This window comes from Lissotriton helveticus, chromosome 2_1 (genome assembly GCF_964261635.1).
Source record: "Lissotriton helveticus chromosome 2_1, aLisHel1.1, whole genome shotgun sequence".
Taxonomy (NCBI): Eukaryota; Metazoa; Chordata; class Amphibia; order Caudata; family Salamandridae; genus Lissotriton; species Lissotriton helveticus.
In genome coordinates this window covers 1684625730-1684646085 of record NC_136059.1, presented here as the reverse complement: position 1 = coordinate 1684646085, position 20356 = coordinate 1684625730, and the positions used below count along the sequence as shown (strand labels likewise).

At 45.4% G+C, this 20356-nt stretch overlaps 1 protein-coding gene across 1 annotated transcript in view; it reads left to right on the top strand.

Moving 5' to 3' along the window:
* SNX30 (sorting nexin family member 30) overlaps window positions 1-20356 on the top strand; it is a 244521-nt gene that overhangs the window by 167436 nt on the left and 56729 nt on the right. Inside the window, exon 4 of the mRNA XM_078676636.1 lies at window positions 19663-19821. Coding sequence (XP_078532762.1) covers window positions 19663-19821 — 159 coding nt within the window. The remainder of the gene's footprint in view (window positions 1-19662; window positions 19822-20356) is intronic.

Here is a 20356-nt window from a genome sequence, read left to right as displayed (position 1 = left end):
GAACGTTTTTCCTGGCTATTAATAGGCTCCTAAGGTCCCTATTATGGGAGGGCGGCCCGCTAAGAAATGCCTTATCCATCTTCCACATATAACAGGGGACATAGCATTTCCAAACATCAGCAAATATTATGAAGCTGCACAAGTAAGTATAGTGAATGAATGGAGGAATGAATGGATGCACTACTCGACGACCCTGTATACAGGCTAGATCGGAAGGCACTTTAAGACCAAGGCTGTTTACACATGTTGCATGGTGGTAAAGCGGAGACTGATGTCCCTCCAGCAACTGCAAGAGTGATAACTACATGGTGCAGACTCAGTAGAGAAATGGGCTGGGGTTAGAGATTGACACCCCCCCCCCCACCCCAATGGATGGGTCCAATACTTGACCAGGTGCCACTGGGATTTAAATGATGGTATGACATAGGACTCTCCTCTTTGGGAGACATTTGGGATGACAATGGTATTGTACCATTTGAGCACCTCAGAATATGAAATGGGGCCCACACAAATATTTCAACATCTACAATTATGTCATGTGCTGCAGTATACGATCCCACTGTGTATGGAAACCATGGAAGACTCTCTCCTAGAAAGTAAATTACTGGAGGGTCTACGCCAACGACACCCAGCTCATCCTCTCCCTCACGAAGAACCCCGAAGACACCAAACTCTGTTTCCAGGACGGTATGAAGGACGCCGCAGATTGGATAAAAAACAGCTGCCTGAAGCTCAACTCAGAGAAGACCGAGGTCCTTATCTTCGGACCCTCCACCTCTGCCTGGGACAACACCTGGTGGCCCACCTGCCCTCGGGAGCCTGCCCACACCGACAGACCACGCACGCAACCTCCGCATCATCCTCGACTCCTCGCTCACCATGACCCGCCAGATCAACTCCATCGCCTCCACCAGTTTCAACTGCCTACGGATCCTACGCAAGACCTTCAAATGGATACCCCCCGAATACAGAAAGACCATCACCCACGCACTCATAACCAGCAGGCTAGACTACGGCAACGCTCTCTATGCCGAAATCAACAGGACTCTCCTACACAAGGTCCAAACCATTCAGAACGATGCAGCCAGACTCTTCCTCGGAACCCCACTGCACGAGCACATGACCCAACACCTACGAGACCTCCACTGGCTCCCTGTCGAGAAGAGAGTAATGTTCAAACTACTCAACCACGCCTACAAATCCCTCCACAACATCGGACCCAAATACCTCAACGAGAGAGTCTCCTTCCACGTACCCAAGAGGAACCTCAGCTCTGACGACCTCGCCCTCGCAGACCCCCCTGCTCCCCCTGGATACGGAAAACCAGAGCTTTCTCCTACGTCGCAGTCAGAGCCTGGAACAAGCTACCAGTCAACATCAGACGCTCCCCTTCCCTGCATGCCTTCAGGAGGAACTTCGAGACCTAGGCCTTCGCTTGAGCTGCACACTCCCCTCAGGCCCTCGCCCAGAGCTGGAGCTGCTCCTTCCCCCCTGCGCCTTGGGATCCTCACGGGTGTATAGTCCGCTTTTTAATTCCCCTGATTGATGGATTGAGGGCAATCTCCCTCACATATTGCACATTGATGAGAAATACCCATAGCGAGTTGGAACGGTTAAGTGCAGGCTGGCAAACAGACATAGGGTGGGGGACTAGATGAGTAAGATTGGAGAGGTGCCGTGAAATTCCCAAGGGGGTATCAATAAAAGCAAGATATTGCCTGATCTCATTAAAATTCTGCACAGAATACGCTACTCTAAAACCTGTTGCATAGAATAGGCAACGCAGGGGTGATGTGACATGCTTGCGGGCAAAGGGGTACTTTCCTGCATACGTTATGGGCGTGCCAGGCACTGCAAATATTCTGGGAGGGAGTAATACACAGATTACAAGAAGCCACTGGAATACAAATGGAGGCAAAGGCCCTCTTTGTGTTACTAGGAATATGGAGAGAGTCCGATGCAACCTCCTACTAGAAACTCCTCACTAACCTTTGTTTTCCACTGCCAGAAAGAGAAGTGGCACTGCACTGTGGGAACGGAAGAAGCCCAACAAGCACTGGCGTTGCCAATAGGTCTCGCAGTAGGAAAGTTGGAGCTATTGGTTTTGTAAATGACAAAGCCCTTTATGTTTTTAAAATGAAAACAAAAATAAAAGGCATTGTTATTTGCAATTGTAATAGCTACAACTTTCCTACTGCGAGAACTATTGGCAATGCCAGTGCTTGTTTATATAGTGCGAAGTTCACTGTAAGGACTTGGCACGCTTTATATACTATAATGGTAGTACATGTATTCTGTTACATTTCCACATAGTTGGAAGACTCTCCTTTAGACAACAAAGTTCAGTACAGTAGGGCTGCACTGCACTACGATTTCCCACCCGCAATTGGCTGTCTGAGAAGAGGTAAAGGCCATCTACCACACATTTTGCAAAGCATGCGGGAAGAAAGAAAAAGGAAACCCGAAAAAAGATGAAACTTTGTGAAAGAGAAACAGAAATGAGAAAATTACAGAGAAGAGAAATGAGAGAAGGAAAACGAGAGAAACAAGGAGTGTGGCAAATGGCCGGAGGGAAGCCGGATGGGGGCGGGAGAGCCTGGTGGGGGGGCGGGAATGTGAGCGAGGAGCTCACGGAATACAAGCGAAAAGAAAAGCAAACAAAGCTGTTTTGGAGAGTGACGGGGGAGGAGTCCTTTGCGGCAGAGGCAAGGAGTGTGGCAAATGGCCGGAGGGAAGCCGGATGGTGGCGGGAGAGCCTGGTGGGGGGGGGGGGGAATGTGAGCGAGGAGCTCACGGTGAGACTGTAGGGGGTGTCGACGGGGGGAGGAGTCCTTTGCGGCAGAGGCAAGGAGTGTGGCAAATGGCCGGAGGGAACGCTGTGGAACTGCGAGGCATCGTGACTAAAGCGACGTCCGTGAACCATTAACGAACCCTCTCAATGGCCGTGGCAAGATAAACCATGTGCGGGGTTAAAATAAACAGAAAAGACGTATATTAAACAAGTGCTAGGCGCTTACCAGTGTGCACAATTGATACGGCATATGTACGCGGTACTACCGGCAATTCTGAGTCCATGCCCTTGAAAACAAGTCAGCGTGTGACGTAGTGAAGGTGGGTGTGGTTAAGTACGGAAGTGACGGTGCGTGTAGTTGGTGGTTAAAGGGGCAAGTCACGATATGCAATTTCAAATGGAGAATGTGAATAATAACGTTACGAGCATCAAAAGTGAAAAAACTTCAACATGTTCAATGGGTGTAACATTTTAACAAATGGACACGTAGTACTAATTCGGATACGAGAAATTACAGCGAGCAAATTGTAAAATATAACAAATCTTGAAATGCAAGTGTATCATACCTAGAACGTCGAATGTGAGCGAGGAGCTCACGGTGAGACTGTAGGGGGTGTCGACGGGGGGAGGAGTCCTTTGCGGCAGAGGCAAGGAGTGTGGCAAATGGCCGGAGGGAAGCCGGATTAGGAGGGAGGGAGGCTGATGCGCGTGCTTGTTTTGTCACGTGATTCACGTGAACTTAAAGAATACCGCAGCGCAAGAAGCCCTTGGTTTCACGAGGATTTTCAGGACATGAATTCTCGCTCCGCTCAATGCGCTTGCGCGCATTGATAGGTCGCGAGACCTAAAAATGAACTACACTGTGGGAACAGAATAAGGCAAAAAGTGAACTGCACTGTGGGAACAAAATAAGGCCAAAAATGGAGGACAGGGAGCATGAGATGAATATTTGTTATGCCAAGGAAAAGGTGACTTACAAGGGTAGACGGTGCCCCACAAAGTTTGAAAATATATCCGGGCGGGGTTTGGGGGGTGGGAAGGGGGTGGATGCTGTAACGAAGTGGTGAGGATGAGCGGATGTCAGTTATGAAGCTCGTGTTGGCTAATGTGTTTATTGAAAATGTAATAAAAATGTTACTAAAAACAAACATTGCACTGAGATGATGACAAACGTGTATTGCTGTGATTACCAACTGGTACTGGTAATCCTCATTATACAGAGTCCTTCTAGGTTACCCTGCATCATATGTGGCATTCACTTTCAACCATGGTGGTACGGCTTGTATTTTACAAACAGGACTGCCGGATTGGTCCGGTATTTATCATTATATAAATAAATAAAACTAATTTATAGTACAACAACACTTGAAAGACAAGGGATATTTAATGCATCTTTAATTAACATATACTTCCTTCCTTTATGCACCTATATGCCTTACATATACTTATGGATCTATATATTTATTGATTTTGGATCTATATATTTATTACTTTACTTATTTATTACATTTCTTCTAATTTAGCATGTCCAATGCACTACCCTATTTTTCTTCCCATACCGCTCTCAGTATATCCTCTGACTCATCTCAAACCTCCCTCTACTACTCTTTCCAATATGTCTATCAATATATCCTCTACCTCCACTCTCTCATTCATCCCAAACCCCATACCACTACTATGATCCACAAAATAACCCGTACTAAACTCTTCCCTACTTCACCCATCCTTTTATCATCTCGTACCTCTTTTACTATTCCTATCCCCAAACAAGTCTTTCTTAACCCTCCTCTGACTCTTCCCCTTCTACCTCCATTTACTCCTGCCCCTTCACCTCCCTATTACTCATGCCAAGCCTCCCCCTACTGCTATGAGCTCCAAAACAAACAAGCAAACAAAAAAATAACTTGTTTCTAAATCCAGTCTTTTTCTGGCCCTCCACTATATTTTTCAATCCAAATAACAGACTAACATGTCCACCACTCAAATGTATTTCACATTTCACTATACTAATTCACCACTAATCCTTTATGCTTTCTGGAGTAGCATGCTCATCGAAAAAGCACTTCAACACCTCACCAGGAGTAGCAAGCGCTATATAAATGCAAACCTTTTTAGCTCTTCTACCCCTTCGCTAGCCTGCTCAATCCAAATACCTGACTAACATATCCACCACTCAAATTACTTTCATATTTCACTATACTAATTCACCACTAACACTGTATGGGTTCCAGAATAGCGTGCTACTCGTCAAAGAGATTTGACTCCTCGTCCGGGGTAGTAAGCGCTATATAAATGCAAATACAATACTATATAGATGAGGGGAGGAGAAAAAACTTTGTTAAATTTAAACACCTAGCCCATGTGACGGGTTCCTGGACACAAGTCATTATCCTAATGTAAGGACTGTGATAACGAAGAGTGAGACCGTGGAAATGTGCTGGCCTGTGAATGCTATAATGTGGGCGTAACACATTTGTGTCTTGTACTGCTACTTTGTAGGACTTACTTCCTGTGTCACTCTCAATGCTACTGAGAAACGATTTCTTGGCCTGCTCTTAAACAGCATCTATTACTTGGTCTTTGTCTGCCATATTGCTTGTTTTCTTCCTCCAGCCCTGCTTGCTTGCAGCCTGCCTTGTTTTTCATTTATCAGCCCCAGAGTCCCCTGCCTCTATTGTGTAACACAGATCCTTTCATCTCGTTGGAGCGTTGTCAGCCTAGCACCAGTGGAAACAGCCAATGAATGATTTGTGTTCAGAACCTCGTCTGTGAAGGAGAGCGCTGAGTGGCCCATGCCTAGGAATATAAACTTGTTAGTCAAACAGTGTGGCTAGTTCAGCACATATTCTTTCATTAAAGTGCTTAAAGTACTGACTTTTCGTTTAATTCCCAATATATTTCAGAGTTCTACTTTGTTCATGAAGATGCATAAAAACAGGTTTATCTGTTGTGGGAAGTGAAGTAGGCGGGAAGCTGGAGGTGGTGAAACCTGTTCGGGTTTATTGCTCTGAGAGACACTCTGAGATTGAAGGCTGGTCTATGCCTAGTGATCTGGCTGTGCTTTTGTTTCTTGTTCTTCATTCATGCCAGCAACACATTATGTGCTGGCAAGGCTCCCTCTGTCAAGGGTTGTAGATTTGTCATTTTAAAGGACTATCCCAGTAGTTGGTCTGCTTCGAACCATGCCTGGTGGTGCTCTGTGGACCCACACTGTAAAAACAAATCTTGGACTTCATCTCCAGACCGGAAGATAGAATTGTGCCCGCGTTTTCCATGGCCGCCATTGGCTGTTATTTAAAGCAAATGGCAAAGACCAATGCATTCCATAACTAGAATCTGAAATCAACCAATAAACGAACTTGTCAGAAGCAGCAGTCGTCCTTTGCTGCTCTTGAAGGCTAAGTATCTTTGTCTAGTTTTTATGATTTATTTTTAGAACTATATTAGTGGTATTAATGTTTTGAATTTGCCTTGTTCCTATTTTGTATTAGTTTCCTGGGTATTTCTGTTAAATGGTTGAATACTGTTTTGGTTGAGACCATAATCCCAATTGACAGTAACGTCAGTGTTGTAACGTGTTTAAGGCGATATTTAAAACCAGCATCGTCAAAGCCAATAGCTCTCACCTTTGAGACCGATTAGCTTTGCCATTGGTTCATTAGTCATGCTGTACGGCATAGGAACTGCTCTGCACCATGTCTTTAAAAAAAGGAGCTACGATTAGAGGGAATGTATAGATGTGACTGCTGAATAGTGGGAGGGGATGTGCCCTGTATGTATCCAGGAGACTATATGTATGCTTTAAAGGGGGCGCTGGTTTTTGCAGGGGTAACCGTGCACAAAAGGAGTGACAGTCACCTGTCCTGAGAAGGTTCTAGCATAGGACCCCAAACTCTGTGTGTAGGGGCGGAAGGTGGAGGCATGCAGCGCCTGGAGTGCACAGAGGGCTGTACTGAGGGGGGGGAAGTCTTCCGCGCGCGCGGTCTACCTCCTGCCCCCAGCTGCTCACGCACTTACCGGAGAGTCGTTGGAGTAGGCGCACTCGGAGCGGTAGACGCAGTCTCCGGTCTTGGGCACGCGGATGGTGGGCATGTAGGGTACCAGCAGCTCCCCCAGGTCTGCGGCCATTTTTCGCGCGCCTGTGTGTCCTCGCTGGCAGGCACAGATTGCGCCGGCGGCTGTCCCGAGGCCCCGGTCCTCTCCGGCTATTTTTACCTCAGAGCAGCAAATCACACCCTAGCTGCTCTTGGCCTGTCCGCCGGGCGCAGTGACGCAAGCCCGTTGGTGACAGGCTAGCGCGGTTTGGGGTCGTGCAGTGCTGAAGGGTCTCGGCGGCCTGGGGGGGATGAGAACCCGAGGGCCTGTGCTCGTCATTTCTGTTTGTGGGTGCACACGGCGGCAGGAATGTCGCATGTATGGGGCTGGAAATATGCCTAACGGTCAATGCGTCAGGGGCCTGTGTTTGCTCTTAGGTGATTGTAAAAAGTACCGTAAATTGAAGATTGTAAAAAGTAGGTAAATTAAATGGTGTGACTAACAGCACCAGTAAATGTAAATTGATACTTGTATAGCGCACTACTCACCCGCAAGGGTCTCAAGGCGCTTGTACGAATACCGCTGTGGAACCCATCCTGGCTTTCCCTGTGAGGTGTCCACTCCTGGGCACCCCCAAGGTGGAGGCCAGGCATCCTTAGCGTTGTGGGGGCCGTTGTGGAGATTAAGCAAGCTATTGCCCAGAGTTGCAGAGTGGGGCTCCATGATTGGAATAGGCACCGAGGCGTGAATTATCAGGTCCGTGGAAATTTGAGCCCAAGACCCGCCGAGGCGGGGAATTGAACCCTGGTCCCGGGCTAGACCTCTGCATCAGGGACTGCCGCTCTAACCATTGAGCCACACTTCTCCACAAGTATGTGTGTTGGACCAGTTGTAATCAATACAGGATACGAGTTAAAGGAATTGAGTTTATTCCACAAGCAGAGTTAAACGTGCATTGCCATGAGAGCCTCTTCCGCAACCATCCCTACTGTAACTTCCCCTCCCTGGCAGCCGCGGTTATGACCTACACTTTTCTCTTTTTCTGCCGTCCCACTTGGATGGCCTCGCCTGCTTTCCTTATCTTTTTGGGGCCATGTGTTTGGCCCCATAAAGATAAGAAACCTTTTACGGCAGAAGGAAGGCAGACGAGCCTGTCCAAGTGGGACAGCAGAAAAAGAGAAAAGTCTACATCATAGAATGCTCTTTCCCAGTGGTTGGCCACCGTTTAGCATAAACGGTGACACCGGCCAATGGAAAAGAGGGACCGGGCTTAAAGCCTGTTACTGAAGGGGCATTAAAAAGATTAAATCTCGCCAGCAAGACTGCGCGTGTGCGCAGCCACGCAGGCGAGACCTAAAACCATAAAAGTGATGTAAAGGAAATGATTTCATTGAAGCAATGCACAAGTGATAGGTTTGCTTTTGTAAACAATTCAGACAGTTTTTCAAGGTCTGTGACATTACTGAGCCTTGCAGCACCCGAAGGCTGTCCCGCTGAGGAAATGTTTGTGGTATGGGGACCAAGAATGTCCCTACTAACATTTCTTAATGACCTCACAATCTCAAGTAAGCCATTTAACTTGTCTTCACCTACAGCAAAAAAGTATTGTCTAATTTTTCTCAACAAAGTACCGTTACCCAGGAATACGCCATGGATGAAAGACCCTTGTGTCAGTCGTCTCATCTCAGCCATTTCTCCTGGAAGGTCCCCCTGCATTTTTCCCTTTTATTCTGAGGGACCGACCCTTAATCCCACGAAAAGCAAGTGGCAAACTGTATATCTGCAGTATGCTGTTACAAGGGCGACCCAAAAGTGGCCTACCCACCAGGGAGTCTGGATGAGGTAGCCCAAACAAACCCTATCACAATGTCCAAGCAGGTGGCAGTTTAGATGTAATTTTGAGGTAGGTATTCCATCTATATTGCTCTTTCAGTAATAATTGCATCATTGCAACAAGTGCCTGTGATTACCTTTTGTGCACATGCTAGTAAGAGAGATGGAAAATTGTATGTGGATGATGGCTGTAGCCCACGCAGAGACTGGGAAAGTAATTGGATGCACCTTTATATCCAAGGATTATATAAAGGGGAGGTGTTTGGTTTAGAACTAGAGCTGTCTCTTAAAGTACCTCCTTGCCTGAAGTCATGTAGGCACTGACCTTCAAATTACATCATAGGAGTTGGCTAAGACCTTCTTTTGTCCAAATACAAACACTGTTAGTAAATGCTGCAACCCGTCACAGCAATTCAAAGATATCCATCAACACAGACCTGATGAGACCTTGTTGCTGTGCTTCCTGAATGAAGCTGCAAGTTTATTGTTTCCTCAGAAAGAGGGACTAAGCCAGATGCTCTGCTAAAGCACTGCTGGAGTTCACATTTGCTACTAATACTGCTTGCATGGCCAACCCTAGCCAGCCCAGAGAGTCCTTAGACATGGTCACGGAGTGCCAAGAAATGTTCTCTACTCAATCACTAGAGAACCCTGCCCAAGACCCACTATCCGTGCATGTGCCCATTAGCTTCCATGTAGCATGGTCTGAGCACTGGACTATAATCTCCCTCAGTGGCCAAGGTGCCAGAACCAGTAGCCACAATTCACTTTTGGGAGTTTCTTGGGTCAACCTTTCTGAGCAGAGCCTCCGCATCCAGATGGCTTGCCTACTAGCTATATCCCAAACATTGAAGCGGTCCAGTGTAATGGTGTATGCTGTTGGGCCAGCAACCCCGTTTCTCTCCAAGGTCAGAGCCTTGTCTGCCCTCCTATAGTACAATAGTCAGTTGCCTCCCCCCCACCACACCTGGAGGTGGAGCTGTGGACTCGTGGTTGATGGCACCTTTTTGCATCAAGATTCCCAACTATAATGGTAGTGTCCACCCTAACTCTGATCTTCAACTGGATACAAAAGCAGGATGACGGGGTGATTAACTCTTTGGATACAAAAGCAGGATGATTGGGTGATCAACTCTTTACCACTTGCACCTTTCAGCTTGATCTTACTGTAGAAGACTACATTGTGTCTATTCTTCATTGATTGTGTCCCTTCTGTGGTGTTGCACATGGTTTTCCTAAGGATCACATGTGGGTAGTGATGGCAAATCTATGTATTACCATGTATTATTTTGATGGGGGGATCATGTTCCTAATTATTTTGAAACTATTATGAGCATTTCAGCATTTGTGATCAGTTAGTGATCTTAAACCACACACGTGTGTAAGCTAGATTCCCACATTTTAAGATTTTCCTTTTTGGCTTTATTAAATTGTATGATTGCTTGTTCGTTTGGACGCTTACTGTACATAAATCTGTCGATTTAAGGAGTTATTGATGCAATATTTAATTTTACACAACATTTTTTTAAATGTTCTTTATTGAATTTTTGGACAAACCATTATTACGAAGTACTTGTTGCATGTATTGTAATATTTCAGTATTACAAATATGGATTATGTTTTACTTGAACAACCAAACAGCCAAGAAAAACCATGAAACCATTGTCAGTTCGCATAGATCATACTATGATGAATTATCCGTAGTTTTTTGGGCCTAGCAGCCTTCTTACTTACTTACTTAACAAGGTTTTATATAGCGCTCGCACAACCGGAGGTTTCATGGCGCTAACCAACAGGAGCTATATGACTGCGGATTGAACAGGTGAAATATAATTAGGCCATGGATTGAACAAACAGCCAAGTTTTGAGATGCCTTCTAAACGAGAGAAGGGTGGAAGAGGAACGAATTTCCAGGGGAAGGGAATTCCACAGTTTAGGAGCAAGGGTGGCGAATCTTCACCCTCCCTTGCGTTGGAACTTGAGCCAAGGGACAGAAAGGAGAATTTGCGAAGCAGAACGTAAACTGCGGGAAGGGATGTATCTGGGTTGGAGGTCTTGAATGAATTTTGGACTACGGGCATGCAAAGTCTTAAAGGCCATACAGGCGATTTTAAAAAAGACACGCTGTGTGATAGGAAGCCAATGAAGTTGCCTCATTAAAGGTCTGGCTGACTGCCAGCGCGGGAGGCGATATATAAGTCTTGCAGCCTGATTTTGGACCATCTGCAGACGCCTACTGAGGGCAGCAGGGAGGCCTAGGTAGATGGCGTTGGTGTAGTCTAAATGGGATAACACCAAGGCCTTCACCACCTGGGTCAAGGCTGACTGTATAAGCATCCGACTGATCTTTTTTTATTTTACGGAGCTGAAAGAAGCATGTCGCCACCACCGAATTTCCTTGAGGTTTCAATGATAAGTCTCTGTCGATAAGCACCCCCAGACTTTCAACCGAGATGGACGGAATAGTGGGGGGCCTAATTCGAGTGGCCAGTACTGTGGGCCCCAAAGTAGCTGGCTTTTGCCAAAGAGGACCAGTTCCGTTTTATCCAGATTTAACTTCAATTGGTTGCCATCCATCCAGTGACGTATGTAAAGCATGGTTTTTTGGAACGAATGGATCGAGTCAGATGAATTGTCAATTGTAAAAGTGAATTGCAGGTCATCTGCATAATTAAAGGTGGTGACTTTGAAAGTTTTAAGAGACTGAAGCAGGGGGAGCAAATAAGTATTAAATAGAATAGGGGAAAGTGAGGAGCCCTGGGGAACCCCACAGGTGATTGGGAGTGCAGGGGAAGAAAAAGGAGGCAGACCAACTACCTGCGAACGATCACTGAGAAATGACCTGATCCAATCGTGGGCTGAGCCACAAATGCCGGCTAGTCTGACACGGTCGAGCAGAATATTGTGATCAACCGTGTCAAACGCAGCCGACAGATCGCGTAGGACCAGGGCCTGGGGGATATCCATATCTGCGTTGTGACACAAGGAATCCAAAACTGCCGTGATAACTGACTCAGTTGAGTGGGCCGGTCGAAAACCGGCTTGGGCAGGATCCAGGACGTTGGTTTGTTCAATGAAACTAGAAAGGTGTGAAGTAACATGAGCTTCCAATACCTTGGCAAGGTAAGGAAGAAGGGAGATTGGCCTGTAATTTGCTAAAATGGAGGGATCCGCTCAAGGTTTTGTTAAGAGGGGCACCACAACTGCTTCCTTGAACAAGGCAGGTACCATACCTAAGGTTAACGATGTATTGAGGAGACCTAGAGTAAGAGATGGAAAAGTGGCAAATACATTTTTTAAGATATAGGGTGGACAACAATCTCGGGGGTGATCCAGACTTTACCCTATTCAGAAGGGTGAGTAGGCAGGGGACATCCAGGGAAGGGAAGTGATCCAACAAGCGAGTATTTATGACATGTGTATGCTCCAAAGGGACGGGTGTAGTAATGGAGATGCTGGATTTGATTGTCACGATTTTATCCAAGAAGTATTGATTAAGGGTATTGCAGACATCCTGAGTAACCACAGGCCTGGGCTGGGTTCTGCCCGGGTTCGAGAGTTTGTTGACTATGGAAAAGATATCCTTAGAGTTATTATTAGACTGCTCGATTATGTTAGAGAAGAAGGCAGCTTTGGCTGAAAGAATGGCCTTCATATAGTCAGCGCAGGCGGCCAAGTAAGGGGCTCTTTCGAGCTGATCATAAGATCTTCTCCATGCTCGCTCTTTTTGGCGAACGAACAATTTGTTTGCCTTGAGATCAGGGGAGAACCATTTGTGAGCGTCAGATTGACGAATAGTTTTGAGTTTTTTCTGAGGGGCGTGGATGTCGCTTGAGGTAGCTAGCCAGGTAGAATTGTGTTAGTGATTTATACCTACACAATCATCCACGTACCATACCTTACCAATTTTCTCCAGGCTTCATGACAATTCTACATATATTGGTTGTGGTGCAATATTGAGTATAAGGAGCGGGATCAAAAGTTGTGGAATGATCTCATATGGAAAATTCTGTGGGACCCTCAACAGCTACTTTCAATCAACTGTATATGTTTGCCACTCATGTACTAATAACTGGTATCTTTATCATTAGGTCTTAACCTCCACCGGGAGGTATTCTCTCAGACCAAAGAGATTGCATAGATCTGTGTTAAATAGAGCTCCAAAATGCCCTCCTATCCAGGGTAGATAGGCGTATCCAGACCTGGGTAGTGGTAAAGTTAAAAACAAACAAGTACGTGTGCAGATGTGTATAAGGTGTCCCCTACATCATCAAGTGTAAGACAGGTCTACATGTTTCAGCCTACTTGCGCTCCAGCGGGTCTGTGGCTTTTGCCAGGACCAACAAGGATGGAAAAATCCCTTTTCTGAGGCAGTCTGGACACTATACCCTGGCTTTGAACTTTATGTAGATGAGCTCACTCCATTAGAGTGCTAGAGAAATCTCCGTTCTCCACTACTTTCAAATTCGCACGGCCCCCATAGGTTGTGGGAGGGAGGCGGGGTAGCTTCCATCCTTGGGTGCAGTGTGTCTGTTTGGCCAGTCCATCCCATCCTGCATGTTATGAAGCCCCCAAAACTAGAAGCATGGTCCCCAAAATGTATTACCTGGTGGGGGCACATTGAAACTGTTTAATGGATGGTTGCCCCTCAAATAAACTTTGTTTGATTAATGCTTTCTTTTAAACTCTCGGACAATTTTCATAGAAATATTGATGCTCTAATTGCAAACATGATGAGAGATTAAAAAAAAAGCTCGGATTGTGCCGTGCAAACTACAAGGAAACACATTTTTAAGGGGCATAGGGATATCTAACTTTGGTAGTTGATAAACAGCCTTCCTCGCCAGACCAGCTGTTCATGGGATAAAGCCTGGTCTTTCCTGTATTCCCCCATGGGTTTACATAGCAAGAGACATAGCCAATCCATTGTCTCTAATGAATTAAACGACTCTGAAACAAATGAATGTCACGCAATAATGTCAGATCCTTATAGATAGTTTATTTATTTATTTTTGATTTTTGGAGTTTTATATAGCGCTTACCTGACCCGGGGGTATCGGAGCGCTTTACAACAGTGTTTTCATAAAAATTACAAAGTAGAGCAGTCTTAAAAGCATTAAGATTGGCAGTCCAAGAGTGTGGAGACTTCTTGAGGCTTAGGTTTCTTGAGGTAGTGATTGAGTCCTGAGATAGCCTCGTTGAATGCTTTATTGAGGTAGTCCGAGGTCTTGAGGTCTTGCCAACCTGTGCCAATTGGATGTTGAATGCGGTGGCGGTACGCAGGCAGAGATAGCTTAGTTAGTACCTGGTGTTTCAAACAACCAACTTGTGTCTAAAGTGGTCCTAAAGGGTCAAATTCTGCAGTCCCTAAAGCATCTTCTTGATTCAGAAGTGGGCATATATATCAGGTTGGTTGCTGTTAAAAAAAAAACCCCACTAGAATATGAATTTGTCACAATATTAAAGTGCCAAAAATACATGATTTCGTTTTGTATTAGGATGACAATAGACACCAATACATCATTGACCCCAAATTAACCTGCCACTGTCCCTGATAATCAAGGCGTTAATCCAGTGGTTCCCAAACTTTTTCAACCCATGCCTCCCTTGACGTATTGGCCATTGGCCGTGGCTCCCCATTATGTTTCTTTTTTACACATTTGAACTGGGCAGCCACACCATGAAAGGAATGCAAACTAGAAAATACCAAGGTCCCAGAGTCCTCAGGAGCTTTGTGAAATAAGCAGTTCTCAATGCAAAACAATGAAAACCATTTTAACCAGGTTTTCTTCCGTAAAACGGAGCATTTTAAAGCCATGACAAAATAAACATGTACCTGACCCAAGCCATTTCAAAGTATAAATCGGATTACATATAGTGGCAAGATTGGTATGAAAGGTGAGGGAGTGAGCGCTGCCCCTGAAGGGATCTTCTTAGTAAAAGAGAAGGGGTGAAGGATGGGCCCGAGTTCTGAAGGGAAAGCATACAACTGATTGCTTTCCTGTGCCAAGTTTGCATTTCGCATACCTAAAGAACACCCATTGTCAGCTGGGCTATGCTTCCGAAGATTAGCGGAACCTGAAAAGTGATGCTGTGTGTTAATTTGGTACAAAAGGGGCATCTGAATCAATCAAACGCTCACACCCAGTCAAAAAATCTGGGTTTAATCCATCACCGTTCTTTAGCCCACTCTGCCACCCCAGTTCAGACATGGCTATGTGCAAATCAGTCTGACCCTGTGCCTCATGGGAACAGTCCAGGCCGAACTGCCAAGCCATGTCTTCCCTGGACCGGAAACAAGCTTCCGAGGACCGGTTTCTGGCATTCCAGCCGTCTTCAGCCCGGCTTGCTTGAATCCAGTGGCAAAGTGAGCAAGGGACTCACGTCTGAGCATACCCTGCCACACTTATGGCGGCCAAAAGCGGTACAAAAGGGGGTGGTGATGAACGGAGCATCTGAATCAAACACTCACACCCAGTCAAAAGATCTGGGTTTAATCCATCACCGTTCTTTAGCCCACTCTGCCACCCCAGTTCAGACATGGCTATATGCAAATCAGTCTGACCCTGTGCCTCATGGGAACAGTGTGTTAATTTGCCGCTCATCCTGTTTGCCAGCGCACAAAATGCTGACCTGGTCGAAACTTACATTTAAACAAAACAAGTATACATGGCTAAGCAGGGCAAGGTTTGTAGCAGCAACCAAAGAAAGTCCATTGACTTTCTAAATGGGTATCAGACATACAGCTGTCCAGGATCACAAAATGCATGACGGCCCTCAAAGCTACCAATTCGGGTCTCGCCATCTAAGACATACACTTTCAATTACCTTGTCCAGGCAAACCTCTGCTTATTTAGCATATATGGCCGTCTGAAGGAAAAAGACACATGCAGGCGGTTTTGTCCAGAGACAGGGTCTGCAGGCACACCGCTGTTCAAGGTTCCAGCAGAGCCAGTGGCTTGCTGCAGCGCTACAGCGAGTTATACAAACATAACCTGCAGTGTCATTAAAAAAAAATTGGTGCAGTTTGATAAAGTTTAGAATGAAAGTTTTGCTAATGAAAGTCTGCTCTCAGATGTAATCGATTTTTGAAGAATCGAGTCTCCCAGCTTACTTTATTACCGCACTATGCTAACCTAAGGACAGTTGCATATTATGATCATGGCTCGAGTGCCTGAAGGAAACAAAACAGGTGGTGAACGTGTCATAGTGGTTCCCAAACTGTGCTTTGGTGTACGGCGCCCCTGGCAGGTTTTGCCGGCGCACTGGGGTGCCGCGGCGCACAGATTGGGAACCACTGCGTTAATCAATCACACCTACCCATGACCCAAATCCCGGTGGTTTATTCCCATGTTTGCCCATTGTTACAGCCAGTCATTGCCCCCAAATAACAGCATTAAGTTGCCACCACATAACATCCTTATTTCCATGCCCTTTGGGAAGACTTGCGGACAAATTTGCTCTTCGTTGCGTCAGCTGTTAGCATGTGTCTGCCCTTAAACATTGAAACTTCACAGCTCCCTGAATTAGGCCTGCTTGCTTAAGTTTACCTAGTCACAACTGTCTTCACCATACTGCGGATCTCTTACGACTACTAGTGTTGGTGGGCCAGTGTTGATGACTGCCTCTCAGAGGCCGAGGCAGAGAAAGTTGACAGCCAACACTGGCTTCACTAGTATCAAACCTGCCAACTTAAAGAACAATCTCAAAGTGTGAGGAGGGGGGCAGGGCCTTGTGCCGAGAAGTACCTACCAGGCGCTTTTGAATTCCAACCCTCCACCCCAAAAAGCTTGCTGAGGCTGGTGCTGACACCTGGGGTGTTTTCACTCCCCTAAATGGACGTCGGCCGTTCAAAGCCCCGGGAAACGAGCTGGAAAACAACTATTTACAGTGGTTTTCAGCTTGTTTTCCCAGCCACCGTGTGATAAATCGGATCTTCACAGGCAGGCCGTGTGATGAGAGCTGATATGGTGTGTCACACAGTGGCACCATGTGAGTTGGCAGGTATGTAGTATTCCGCAGCCTGTGTGGGCGAGTGGCATCCAGGCCGAAGCTTGAATGTCTAGGGCGAAGGAACGAGATGTGTAGATTACCCAGGAATACAATATGTAACACTGCACCTTTTCTTTTATTTGGTTACAATGAAAATATGTGAAATACATAAGGTTGAACTAAACAGAAAATTAGGCGATTTCAGTTAATTGGTTGGTGGGAAACGCTCATCATATCTTGAGACTCCATTTTACTTCTCAATCTCCCATGACCTTCACATACTTCTGTGGGCAGCAACTTTTCTTGTTCCCCACGTTAAAATCCATAAATCTCTTCTTATTTTTTTGCCATTTAGCTGTGGGTAGCCTGGTCTCTAAGTTACTATCTACATCCCTCGTGGCCTCTTTGAAGGCAGTACAAGAAAGAGTTCAATATATTGTGATGCTTCCTTGTCAGAAAGGGTGCCTGAGAGGACTCCTTTGGAATCTATATCCGCTCTTCGTTCCATGATCCTGCGGATCCCAGCAGCAGCGCCGATCTTGCTGGTTCCACACTCGATCTCCGTTTTTTTTGGTCAGACCGACCAGGGCAGCAGTCAGACATATTGTTCCCTAATCTTAAAAAGGTACAGAGAGTGGGCCCCATCCAGAGGAGTATTACTCTATCACCTTGTGTTGTTGGTTCTTTGGTAGATTTTTCCAGCTTACAGGAATTGCTTCCATTTGAGTGCATGAAGGGCTGTTTTACACCTGTAAAGTGCACTCAATCATCACATTATCACATTCTGTTGTCTTTTATATGTATTCGATAGAGAGCAATCCATTTTTGCTACTTTTCCCCATGATTAGCAAAGCTAACAGGACAAACTTTGTGTTGTTTTTGTTCCGGATATAACACATGTAAACAACTTTGTGAATGCTTGTGTTAATAGTGAGCTCCTCACTCCAGGTCATTATGGGCACTGCTTTCAATCCTGAACTGTCCATCCACAGATCCTTGATTTCAGATGCGTTAATCGAATTAACTTCAGTGGAAGACAACAAAACGAACGAAAACTGCCAGAGATCCCTGGGGGTCCTTGAAGCCTTCTCAAGCGGGCTGCGACTAAATATTAATAGATTAAGAAATTGTATATAAATAATTGGAGACCAAAAATCAAGGTAGTATCCCCAGATTGATTTGTAAGAGTAGAGCGAGTGCATCAAACAAGATCTAGTATAGATGACGAGTAGCCTCAATTGAACTTAGAAAGGCTCGAACCTTCCCATTAAATTCAAATTTAGATTGTTTTGTGTGTTGTGAATCACATTTTTTTCTTCATAATTTATGTATGCTTGTTTCTGTATTCGTTTGTCTATTGCATAATCAAACATGATTAGGCCTGAGGGTCATCTCCTCCAGGGGGAAATCCCTGCTAAAGTTATTTTGTTTACCTGCAAATCATTACTTAATAACATGCCTGATAAACTAGGTTCACTCCGAGCAAAATGGGAATAGATAACTGGTGTATTGGAGGATATAGATTGGGAGGCCGCTCTCATGCATCCACGGAAAGTGGCAATCAAATTAAGGTTGCGTCTCATCCAATACAAAATACTACACCACACTTACTTTGATAGAGCCAAATTGCATACCATAGGGAGAGCCGAGAGCCCGGATTGTCTTCGATGCCACACAGAACATGGGACGTTCATACATACCCTTTGGGAGTGTAATGAGATACAGGCCTATGGGGGAAAGATTGTGGGGGGAGCTCAATCATATACTGGAAGACCAAATAGAACTGGAGCCAAGCTTTCTCCTTTTGGGAATTCCGACAGATGTAGACATCCCGAGGTGCAAACTGGTACTAGCCAACTTGGGGCTGGTAGTAGCCAAACGGGATATAGCTAAATATTGGGGGGCCTGCAAATACCTACCCGTAACAAATGGAGGGCTAGTCTTGACTTGGATATGGTTGCAGAACACGTGACATATAAGGCCTGGGACTGTCCTAGGAAGTTCTGGAAAATATGGGCCCCATGGATAAAAGACTACGATCTGGAGGTTGGAGGAGAAACAGAGGGTGGAAGTCCGCCGTTCGAAGGACCGGGGGAAGAGCCTTGAAAGTTGTACTGTTAGTTCCTACTGTTTGTAACCATGAGAAATGTAACTGTGATCCTGTTTCTTTCTGCGTCCAGGCTGCTCAACACCATTTGCAGATTCAATTCAGACAGTCATTTAGTGTCTATAACTGCCCTACACTGCCAATATGGAATTCCCTGCACTGTGTATTGTGTATTCATGCTTTGTTTGATGTTTTGTTTTATTATAAAATACGAAATAAAAATATTTATTAAATAAAACGAAAATGATTAGGCCTGTTCCCCGGTTTCCAGTAGTGACTCAGTTGGGGCTCCCCAGATCCAGTAGTGATTAAGTGGGGTTCCACAGAAGTCAAAAGGCTAAGAACCACTGCATTGGATAGTATACAAAAGTCCAGAACAGAAACAGTGTGTAATGACCTAGAGGGTGGTACCCAACCTACTCGTGTGTAGTTGTTTGCACATTAAAGCCAGAAAGGTTGGCTTCCCCAGGGCTTGCTTGGTCCAGAGGTGAGCATGGAGGGGGGGCCCTATTAAATAGCTCAGTAAATAAGTTTGAGTCAGACAATAGACAAACTGTCCCCCAACTCTTTGAGGATCTCGTGTTACATGACAATAGCCAGCAAAGGGGGCGTAGTCAGGGCATTACAGCACAAGACTAGTTACTTTAGTCCTCGTCTCTGTGTCCTCGTCTCGTCTCTGTTATGTGCACACCCTTTTTTTGGCGATGTAGCGAATGGCTAGCATGGGCACAAGTCGTAATTTTTCAACATGATTGATCTGTATGGAATTACATAAACACCAGCTTCCTTATGAAAATATGAGTAAATTGCAGTTCTCTGAAATGATTAGGTCAGGTTGGACTCGATCCTGCTGATTTGACCTTGCAGTACCCATGCTTTTAACATGATTGTCCTTTCTTCGCAGCCTTTACCAGAGAAATTTGTGGTCAAGGGGGTTGTTGATCGGTTCTCCGAAGAGTTTGTGGAGACCAGGAGGAAAGCTTTGGACAAATTCTTGAAAAGAATCGCTGACCACCCGGTCCTCTCCTTTAACGAGCACTTCAGTGTCTTTCTCACCGCCAAGGTAGGAGCATCCGTATTTTTATGTTGCTTGGATATGTTCTTTAAAAAGGATCTGTTGGGCGCATGGAAAGGATAGCCTTGAGTAGTCATTCCCTGCCAGAAAATAATCGATGAAGAGGTGACAAGTACGGTCTAAATAATAACCATAAAATATTGTAATTAATATTTAATGCTCTTAACTACTGTTAATGGCTCTTTGTAGCAGTCTCAGGTTATTAGTTATTCGCACTACATTGATCTCTAACGTATAGCTCTTTCACTTGACGTTGCCGTCTTTCAGCTTCTCGCTTCAGAAAGTAGTTGTACATTTATGGAGGCACCAACCTCTTCCTCGCATTGCCAAGAAAGTATGTTATTCTAAACCACCTTAATGGAAATAAAAAGAACATTTGTTTATTGATTTTTGCATAGGACAAACTGTCTTAAAGTGCTCAGGGAATGTTGCCACTCCTTGCAGGCGGTGAATAATACTTGTGGCATTTGTGGTCACTAATTGACTTAACATGATTGGAATCAAAACTACGCACAAATGCTTT